The 11,671-nt window shown below is 41.2% G+C and overlaps 1 protein-coding gene across 1 annotated transcript in view; it reads right to left on the reverse strand.

The window, feature by feature from the left end:
* Nucleotides 1–3,795, reverse strand: part of brinp2 (bone morphogenetic protein/retinoic acid inducible neural-specific 2) — a 28,682-nt gene extending 24,887 nt beyond the window's left edge. The window contains exon 1 of the mRNA XM_067253380.1: nucleotides 3,506–3,795. Within this exon, the coding sequence (XP_067109481.1) occupies nucleotides 3,506–3,795 (290 nt within the window). The remainder of the gene's footprint in view (nucleotides 1–3,505) is intronic.
* Nucleotides 3,796–11,671: the final 7,876 nt, after the last annotated feature.

Consider the following 11,671-nt stretch of genomic DNA (forward strand, 5'->3'; position numbering starts at 1 on the left):
CAGGGAAAATAATGAGGATGTTTATGGCAGTAGTTTCCTGAAGAGTTTACAGATTAAAATAAATAAGCAAAGTAACTATAGACAGCAGGGTATACCTTATTGCACACATCTCCTTGATGCAGGGATTCAGAGGGTCCTTGAGAGAAAAATGCAACTGGCAATTAGTGGCTCCCATCTCCCTGGTGTATTGGTTACCAGCGTTCCACCACACTGTAAGTACTCAGCAGAATATATGGGACTCTTCACTTTCCTTTCTTTTATCTCACTTTTTAATTTCTAATTTCTCTTTCTCTCTTTCTCTCTTTCTCTCTTTCTCTCTTTCTCTCTTTCTCTCTTCTCTCTCTCTCTCTCTCTCTCTCTCTCTCTCTCTCTCTCTCTCTCTCTCTCTCTCTCTCTCTCTCTCTCTCTCTCTCTCTCTCTCTCTCTCTCGCGCACATACAAACTCTGAGCCAATGCTTTTAGTAAGTCCCATTGTCGTGATGTCACAGACAGCATCAGGGGCAGCATCAGGGGCTGGACCCTCCTCAACTCTCTTTCCCATTCTTTTCTGTCCTCAAACACTGACTGCAGTTTTTATAAAAACTTTGATAAAATAAGCTTTGTTTACTAGGGAACAATACATTCACGTGACTTTATCCATGGAATGTTTTTAAAGATAGATAATAACAAAAAACATTACAGAAAAAATACAAAACAACGAAATTGTGATTTCAGCATAAAGCTTTCACAACACAGAACGTTTAGTCAGCAGAACTTGAAGGGAAACATCAATACAGGATGTGAAATTTCATTGTGGTGGAGTGTGTGTGAACAAAAATGTTGCTGAAACAGTTTAAAGTGAGTAATCAAGGATGGTAAATTACATCAAGTCATCTACACAAAGCCTAAGTGTCTAGCTCAAACTCCACTTCCACAAATCACATTGCAGATCCGCAGGACGCCAGATATATTTACCAAATACAAAAAAAACAACATTTCCTCATCAGACAATCATCGCGATTCTTCCACATCAGTGTAATACCTCAGCTAATCTTTTGTGACCATGTCTCATTTCCACACTTGTATTGTCTTGGCAGCTCTGTGTGCCTCTGGAGCTAGCTGTTTTCGCATTGTGGGAGCCTTGGGGTCCAAGACGTGCTCAGTATGGTCCCCAAAGACTGCCACCTCACCACCGTACTGAAAGCACAACGAGCCAGCAGTAATGTTTCTTAGGGGAACGTATCTATCATAACAGAGCTGTCCCTGGGAGAGCCTGCTTTATATATGTATGTTCCTGTCTCAACGAGGTAAACAGGCCTGTCGCTCATATGGCCAAATGATACTGTTCAGCCTAATGTAATCTCTGAGCCTCGTCTGTGAAATGGGCAGCAATATGCGATTCCTTGCAGCAACTTCCATTTCTACCTTAAGTAACCTTTATATCTGCAGGGTGTCTATTTAAGAAGCTAGGCTCATCTGGGAGACGAATCTGGTGAGATCACAGCCGGCAGCTAGCGTCTCGTTTGATGCTCAGCAGAGCCAGGCACCACAGGCAACCTCACAGTGTCCATATGACCCGAAAAAGACAGTTTTATTTCAGTTTGTTTCAGGATTAGAATGTCACTGGCACAACAAAATGCATATATATACAGCATTGTATGTATATACACACACACACTCACAAACTGTACACACAAATAAAAACGCAAATAAGCGTTTAATGCACTACAAAATCATAAGTTAGATCAATATTTTTTGCTTTGGCAATGTCTGGGCAGAACTGTGACGAGGCAAGCAGGTGAGAACAGAAACACAACAGCAACCCTCCCTGTTTTTATGAAACCCAGTTGGTGTTCCCTCGTCCTAATGTGCAGAGTTGCTTCTCGGTCTGGGTGTCGGTTAACATTTCAAAAGGCCTTGGCAGCACAAACAGTGAGTGGGGGGAAAACCTCATTTATGGCCACGGACGAAAGAGGTGTAAGTAAAGGCCGCACAGAGAGCCCGTGCACACACACACACATACACACACACACGCACTCACACACATACACACACCACAAAATCCTTCTCGTTTGAACTCACAAGTATTTAAGTACACAGGCACATACAAACACACACAGGCACACTCACACATGCTTCCACACAAACAATCTGCCTGCTAGGCAACCTTTCAAACAGCACTGGCTGTGCTTGCTGCCTGATTCCATCACAGATCTGCAGGGCCTTTTTCTGCCCAGCTGCTCTCACCATGCAAGGCTTTGGATCTGCCATGCGGGGGGAGTGGACCGATGTCAGCTTCATGGGGATAGGGGGCAGAGGAAGCCCAACAAAAGGCCAAACTTCATCAGTAGAGGACAAATGTGCTAAGTTATAGAAGACGTGAGCTATTTAAACCAGGTTTGTTAGAGGGAGAAAAACATTGAACGGGGATATTTCAACAAAATGTCTATTTGTATGTCAACTGACTTGCATGAATACATTTGATTGTAATGGGATTTTCAGGCTAGAAGCACACAATGTTTGATTGATTATGACAATGATATTCCTCAAAGCAACTGGTTGACTGAATGGACTTGAAACAATCCATTTGCATCTGATATAAAATAATATGGAGCTTTTGCAAGCCTATCAAATCGGATGAATCACGACTCCTGTAGTAAAAATATCAGAGAAAGATATGCATGTGACATCCCCTACTTAGTCAGTCTACACACACACACACACACACACACACACACACACACACACACTGTCCCTGAGCAGAGAGGCATCCTGTAATTTGTCCCACTTCTCTCATAAGACCACACCTGTCACTTCAAACTCCTCTCCCTGCTTCTGAAAGAGACACTGTCATTTCCATCCCTAAGTGGAGACTTACTCACAGGCACCGGCATTTGTTTATGAGTCACCTCAAAGGAAGTGAAAACGGAATCTGTTTTTTTTAAAGAATAAACTTTGTACCTTTTCAACATTAATGTAATCACAAACAATGAGATCATCGCAGGAATGTTGTTGCACATTATAAGAATCCCTAATTGAGCTGGGATTAAAGCTTTTGTAACAATATGGAGAACAGCGATACAGAACAGTAAATGCAATATTCATACAGTAAAAAATCTCAAAGTATGTTTCTTTGGTATTGGTTGTGTGTGACATGCAGCAGGATGCCAAAGATTGCATGGAAAGGGATGAGAGACAGGAAAGGGTCACAGTAAAAATATATCCAAGCTCAGGAAATGAAAATGTTAAATTGCAGTCTTATCTAACTGTATGACATTTGGCACTAAATTAAGAATAATGATGGAGTTGATTAAAAAAAAACACACAAAGGCATAGAGCATCAAGATGGCTAGTGCTTGTGATCCTTTTGCCACACAAAATATATATCTATAAGGTTAACTGCGAATATACATTTTTGTAGCTTTGATGTGCTCACTTTGTTTGGAGGGAAATCTGACTTCTAATTCTTTTCAGTAAAAAAATAAACAAAAAAACATTCCCTCCCACATGCACATACCCTTCTCACCTGTAGATCTTGTAGCGTGTGGAGAAGCCTTGCTGGAAGCGCTCCTTGAACTCTGTGTACTCGGGGCAGCGGTGAAATGGCCCCTTTTCGGAAAGCAGCCAGTCCAGTTGTCCAGCCTGGCGCCCTCCACTCCCGGTCGCTATGGGGGAGGCGGGGGCGAAGGCAGGGCTCTTATTCTGCCCCTCAGCTAGGGCCAGGGCCCAGGCGAGGGGACCCAGAACTGTCCACTGCCATAGGAGCATCAAGGGCAACCATCTAACAGCTGCGGCACTCTGACCACGCATCGCCATCTTCCTGGTGGACGCCTGGAATCAGCATTCTTCTGCCAGTCACCTCTGACCTGGGGGGGTGAGGAGAAGGGTGGAGGGAAAAGAGGAGGAGGGGGAAGAGAGGGAGGAAGAAGAGGAGGACAGTGGTCAGTTAGGGAGGAGCGAAGGGAAGAGGAAGAGAGGAGAGAAGGTAGTGGCCTGTTTTAGTTTGGTGAACTGATACTGCATCAATGAGCTGAGTGGAATCACGCAATGACAGATTTATTCAATTGTGGTTTCCAGACCCAGTTGTCAGTTGCATCAGATGGAAGTGAAATGCACGTCTGAATATATAAAGTTGGAACCTGATACCACAAATGCATTTGATCAAATCCCAGCTTTAGACCTGGATTGCTGTAGCCATGGGTACAGTACATTTAATACATTTCCAGCCCCTACCACACAGGGCAAACCAGTGTTGATTTAAGTCTGCATATATTTACAGGATATTGATGCCCTTGCTTCTCTGAGTTTCCAAAAGGAAATGCTTAATTCAACACTGTTGTCGAGAAGAAACAAATGGAATACCATTATAAGTATCTCCAGTAAAACCACTTAATCTGTCTTATTTGAATTCATTGTTGTTTTTAACCTGCAGTGCACAGTATTTCAAAGTATTTATAAATCATAGTGAAAAACAGAATGTTAAATCAAAAGCGACCTACTATATTTGCAGTTTACAGTTTGGTTTTCTAAATATACAAATAATGTTTCAGGGATAAAATACCATGGGTAAATTGAAAATCACAAACATGGCTCCTTGTATTTTACCATAATATACACAAGGATTAAGTGTGTAAAGTATTACCAAAGGAAACATAAAGGGAGATAGGGAGTTGGAGATTGTATTATATTTCATTTGTCACACATACTAATTAGTAAGGACAACAAAAGCTACATACCCTTTAATGTCATTCTGAATCATCTACAGAACACAAGATATGTGAATAATTATTAATTAGAAATGTAATCTATCTGTGTATCCTTTGTGTATACTTTACATCCATGCATTTCTACTGAAAAGGTATGTGTTTACCAAACATAACGAATATTACATTATATTAATTAACATCAACTATTGGTTTATTTATGAACAACTGATACTGTTTCCATGAAATTGAACTGTTGCCAATGCATCTCCCAATTCTCTTTCTCTCTGTCTCTTTGCAACAATGATAAAGGGATGAAAATAAAAGCAAATGTGTCAACGGGGTTTGAGAAATCTTCTGTGGCGTTCTCAGGTTGAAAAAAACAGATATTTTCAACAGTTCCCAGAATTCATGATATTATTCCCAAAATTCATACATTATTCTAAAGACTAAGAGGCAACAAAATATATCTGGAGAACAGAAATTATTTTTAAATAATAATGAACAGGTGCTTTGTTTATTGCCTTACTTACAGTTTTTCTCGATTGGTTACACACATTTTCTCAATGCATACCTCATACTCTCAGAACTCTACACACAAATCAAGAAAACACACACACAATGGGCAAAACCCCTCACTTCTCCTGCAAAATTAAACTTTACATTCAAAACAATGTTATTTCTTCTCAAAATGGTATTTTGTCTTCAAATGACACACACAACCCATCATATGAATCGACATTTATAAGAACCATTTGAACACTGATGTGCTCAATGTAAAACACTATCATCATAGTGATTTAGGCCTTTTTTTGTTCAGTGTGTTATAAAATATTGAGAATACTGTTTTTATACTCAGATCACAGAAATACACGGTAACAAATATATTTTACGTATTTTTCCCAGAAAAACAATGTAAGCAGTGTACATCCCAACCAACACAAAGTTGCACATACAGTGCTCTACATACAAAACAACATAATCATTTACTGTATAGTGTACACAGTTACATTATTATTATTTTTCTTTGTATTTGCCGTAATGTTATGGCGTTATTTTCTAGGACCATGTTCATGATTTCAGTTTTTCTGTTCAGGAGACAGAAGATGTTCCCGACCACCTTGTGTTGGTAATCTTTCAGTTCTGCCAAACAAATAGTAAAATACTGTAAATACTGTGTAGGAATACAAAGTAGGAATACATTTCCCAAATACTTGAAACATACTTTATTTGTACAGTCCTACAGAACAGTCCACAGGCAATACTGTACTACTGTACTCATTGAGTACTGTATTGATATGCAGTAGGCCTACTGCAATTTTGTAGTGAGAGTAGATTTCTTACCTATTCTCATTTCGGAAAGTCCGGATGATGGATGCTACAGTGTACCTGCTCAAATTTGGCTGTACTCTTTGCCCAACCTCCTTCATTGTTAGACCATGGTTGACTACATGGTCGACCAAAGCGGCTCGGATCTCATCAGAGATTATGGTCCTTGGCCTTCCTCATCCTCGTCCTCCCCGTCCTCCTCCTCTTACTCTCACTCCTCTGCCTCTGTTTCCAATGTTGGCATCCATTGCTCAAAAACAGAAGAGGTCACTTGTTGCCCTTTTATGCTAAAGCTCTGATTGCTAATTGTAAAACTGTGTGACAGGTGTTTGTCCTTGCGATGAGTCAGAGTGCGTATTTGAATGGCAGTGTGTTCCTTGTGAAAACAAAAGATTTTCTTCATGAAAATTGTGCCAAATGCAGAGAACTGTGTGTAGTGTTTTGAAAAAAGTGTGTTTTAGAACTGCAATTTGAGTGTAAAGCAGGAATTGTGCTTGTAGTTTAGCAGAATTGGTTCATGGGGTTGGTGCATGAGTTACATGTTGTGGTCATTGTGTCTCAAGTACCAGTATTTGTGTGTAAACAATTGAGAAAAACTGTAATAATTTAGACCTCCTTTAACAATTTTACCAATCTTCTTCCCATGTGCACAGCAAGATACTGCCTGTCATTTTTTTTTTCATTCTTTCTTTTGTAACCCGTTCCTCTGGGATGCGAACATGGTTGTGGGAGAGAGGCTGGAGGGAAACAGCTAGAGCAGATGTTTCTCCATTTCCTCTCAACCCATTTCATCCCTCTGCCTTTCTCTCTCTCTCACACTTTCTCTCCCTTTCTCTCTCTCTCCCTCCCTTTCGCTCTCTCTGCATCTCTCTCTCTCTCTCCCTTTCTCTCTCTCTCTCCCTCCCGTTCTCTCTCTCTCTCTCTCCCTCTCCCTCTCTCTCTCTCTCTCTCTGCATCTCTCTCTCTCTCTCTCTTTCTCTCCCTCTCTCTCCCTCTCTCTCTCTCTCTCCCTCCCGCTCTATCTCACCCACTCTCTCACCCGCTCGCTTTTTAACTCTAACGCTATTCCCCAAAGCCAAGGCTTCATCACTGCTTCCTGTTCTGACAGTCAATTTGCCGTAACGAAATTGGAGGTGAGTTTTTAATGTTTTTCTATGTCTAAGCGTGGTCTAAGTGGTCTAAAATAGAACACATTCCTAAATGCACATATTTTTTATTTTGCCGTTACAAACAGAACAGTCTCTTTCTAGCCTTTAGCATGGTGGTGGTGATGGTTTAAAATGAGCAACCACCAATTCATAGAAAGTCATTCTAGTGCTGACTTTCCAATCACGCTCGGAATTTGCCTTTCAAATTAGTCTTCCAAGTTCTAAATGTGACACCTTACTGAGTTATCCATACTAAGGCTTTTTGCTCTTCTCTCCTGAGGCTTTCCCTAGTTATAAAATGCATAAAACATAGTGGAAATGCCAGTGAGACAATGGAGAAAAACTGAATTTAGCCTTGACATTTACTGTTCATCTTGCATAATGCAGGTACCCTCCTATTTACCCCTCTCACCCTGGAGAGAAACCAGGAAGACGACACAGAGTTCCTGAATTCAGTATGGACATATAAGGGCACATGGGTGGAATGGCAAATCATTTTACAGTCTCACACTTAGAAATAACATTTCAGACAAGTACGGTCTGTCTGGGGGGGGGGGGGGGGGATAAGGCAGACGAACATAGATTAGTGTTCCTCTTCCCAAGTTCAGCACGTGCAGCCAGACGTATGGAACATAACGTATATCCACAGGGAGAGAAAACAAGACCGAAAAAGCGAAAGAATCGAAAGACAGGAAGATAGATAGGCCGTTTATATCGCAAATGTTATTTCTAACGAGGTAAAGAAGCTGGTTTCTCCTCTGACCTCTGGAGTTCCTGACCAGAGAGCTGGTCCACCAAATGCCTGTAGTATATTCTCCCGAGTAAAGTGTGCGGGGGCAATTACTGCAGCTGTGGTTCCTTATTGGCTCTGACTTAATAAGGGTGGTGAGTGTGAGAGGCCACCTGGATACTGGCAGCCCAGAGCAGGTGCAGTCCCATCACCATTCAGCCAGCTGGCCTCCTGAACCCAGGTACTCCCCCTCACCGTTTTAACTACTCAGCAACAACGGCCAGCTGTCCCACCGTCTTTCTGGATCGCAACACCAGATATTGCACTCAGGAGTAGATTTCTGCTCAAGAAGCACATGCTAAATCTACAGATTATTCTCTTCTTGGCTCGGGTTGTGGATACTGGCAGCAAAAGCAGAACTTTCTATCACTTTTCACTCTGGCAATTTGTTTAAGCGAGGGTTGATGAAAGGATGGGAGCAATTATGATTGCACCTCCCACGCAAAGGCAAGCCAAACAGCCATCATATATATCTTTGTTAGACAAGAGTTATGTGTCTATCTATGCTGCATGGCATTGATAGCACAGTGGTTCCAACCTGGACCCATTGGCTGTACTGGATAGCTATGTTTTTATCAGAGCCAATTATCCTGCTCATCCATAGAACAAGTGGTGGTCGATTTTCTTTACAAAACCGTCCTGTTATTGCCAACTAAATCAAGTATGTGCAAAGACTTTGAGATGTTAAACTTTTTAGTTTGATGTTGACAAGAAGAACGGCTAAAACAAAAAAAGAACCCTGTGATGATTAAAGTTAAGAGTCGGCCGATTTTACGGCTCAGAAATGCATTGCATGTCAATATTCCATGAGAAGTTTCAGTCAGCGAGGATAATTAAAATCATGTCTCTCTCTCCACTGAAGATTGACCCTGGTAAGAGTTTTTTGGGAAAATGTAAGATAAATTAATATATACTCTAATCCAAAGGAAGAAGGGAAAAATACTTTAATTTAAAAGCATGTTAAAGTGTTAAAGGCAAGTACTAAATCAGATGAAACAATTCAGGGGGTGTGAAAAAGCATTTATGTAGAAATAATCAGATTCCCTGACACACCTCACTGTTCAGAGAACACTTTAAAGACGGGCGGACACACACATTTCTAACAGCAGGTGTTCACCTCTAAGTATGGATGAATAAAGCAAAGATTCAGCATTCCAACATGGTCAACGGTTTACTGGGATAACTGGAGTAGCCAGCCAGTAGTCCAAGACAATATCAAGCTGAGATTTGGATTACTGTGGTGCTACAATGCAGCCAAATTTAGACAAATAACCATATGGAAAATGAAGACCCATCAACACTTTCATGCACGTCTTTATCACTCGATAATTAGGAAAGTACAACCTGTCTAAGGGAGTGTACGAGACTCATTGCATTTTCCAGCTGTTTAAGAACATCCCTGAAATAGTGAAGCTTCCAAGACTGGCTATAGCTTCACCTGTCCATCTGCCAGGGCCTCAAAAAAAGCCACAGTCACCCAGCTTAATTGGCCATACGTCACGGTGAAAACACAGAGGGCTCGATAATTACTCAAGCTGCTTTGCCGGAGTTGCCCAGGTCCATAAAACACTAATCTACATATTGCAACAGCTTCCTTATTAGTTGGTTGCAAGCCTAATCCTCGGGTTGGTCTGCACAGACAAGGGAGCTGGTGGATAGCCAATAGCAGAATGGACTCATACGGGTAATGGAGAGTACTGCAGTGCGGAGCCTTCGGGTTGCGTTGCCTCAACAACCAATGCTGTATGGTACTCTGTACAGCACTGGATCCTAGCATGCCTGGAAGGAATGAGTCGGTTATCCATTAAATGTAATTCAAACCAAAGTTCCGCTGTTCATTTCCATGAGTTTTCTGAATCCATAAAAAAAAATACCCTTGGTCTTATATCACCTGAACGGCTCTCATCATGGAGACTGATGAAGGTATCTGAGTTGGACTGGAGATTGCAAGGTGCTCTGAAAGGAAAATTTACATATTTATAATATCTGTGTGGTTTGTATGAAAGTCCAGTGAAAGACCGACGATTGCTTCATCCATAAATACGAGGCCTTTGTTTTCACAACGCTGGGATGAGCCAAACTGTATCCACACCATAGAAATCCTCATCATGACAAACAATGTGAAACATCAGTGGGTGGGTGAAGGCTCCCATGTTAGGCCATGTGAAGCCTGCCATCGGGAGCTTGTCATCAGGGCCAGTCACCTCATCCAGTCTCATCACTATGAGGAACTTAACAGGGTGCACAGCCTGTCATACACACGTGCTGTGTATTGTCATGGTAATTGCTTCTGGGGGTGGTGGGCAATCAAGGCCAATTGCAAGGCCACATCATCCAGCCTCAGGGTGACACGGCTTTGATGGAGGTGTCACTTGCGGTTACGCTGAACTCTCCACAGTAATATCATCAGCTGTTGCTTGATGCATAGGGCAATAGGGCTGTGGAGAAATCTTGCACTTGAATCCTTTTCCAAGAGGAGCCAACAGGGAGCTCTCTTTGCGTATGTGTTTATATTAGCATTAAACAGTTTTGATTTCAAATCCATTCAGCTTGCAGTTATTTGAATTTGAAATATTTGCACTTTGAAATGCAACGATGAACTAGACCTTTTACTCCAGAAGACCTCCCAGAGTGGATAAGCTGGATAGGATTCAGCTAGAGTGCATTCATGAGGTGATATAGTTGCAAAAGGAACCCTTCAGATTGTAAAACTGGAGCTCAGCACCAGTCCAATAACACAAGTGCTACAGATAGACCAGGAAACATTCTCAACCATCCAGTGTCAATTCAGACTGTAATACCATTTGATAGCAGTCTGCTTCTATTAAGTGCTGACACTGAAATTGTTGCAGTTCTGAATGCAGTCATTAGAGCTCTCAATGTGGTGGAGGCTTTCTAAGCAAAACTCTAACAAACATTTCTCATATTTATTCAATAGATATACAGTGCTCTTTATTTAAGTATAGCAAACTTTCTCCTCTGACCCTTTCTGTTAAGGTTTGAAATGTAGCACCAGGGGGCCTTGTGGTTTGCACAAAGCATTTTACTTTCCTTACATTGACATGACTGTTAGAGTACATGTATAATATGTATTACATTTCAAGGTCATGTTCTCAATGAAAGGCACAGGGTTTAGGGTCAGAAAAGTTTCATTGCCCACACTCCCCATTTGATATCAGTTTGATGTTAGTTTGGTAAGGTTCAAAGGTCTAATACAACTACGAACTACCCACATATGTATTGTATTGATCCATGTATTCCTTGTGTGTTTAAGATAATTAAGAGGTTAGCCAGAGTCTTGACAATCTGAATATACATTCTCTGTTTTTGGTTGTTGTTCATTAACTACATTTCTTGACACCAATAATTATTACTTTGATTCAAAACATTTGGCAAAAGAATACAATAGAAAATAATACCAATTTACATATTAAATTCCTCTTTGGACAACTCTGATGACTAGATGCTCAAAGTAAGCATATAATTCTCACATAATTTACATTTAGTCATTTAGCTGACGTTCTTATCCAGAGCAACTTAGAGTAAGTACAGGGACATTCCCCCGAGGCAAGCAAGGACACAACGTCATTTCGCACGGCCGGGAATCGAACTGGCAACCTTCAGATTACTAGCCCGATTCCCTAACCGCTCAGCCACCTGACTCCCTATGATATGGAATAAAGGTGGATTTTATTGAATCATTGAATTTGTCTGTTCAGTCG

The sequence above is a fragment of the Osmerus mordax genome, chromosome 16 (assembly GCF_038355195.1).
Source record: "Osmerus mordax isolate fOsmMor3 chromosome 16, fOsmMor3.pri, whole genome shotgun sequence".
Taxonomy (NCBI): Eukaryota; Metazoa; Chordata; class Actinopteri; order Osmeriformes; family Osmeridae; genus Osmerus; species Osmerus mordax.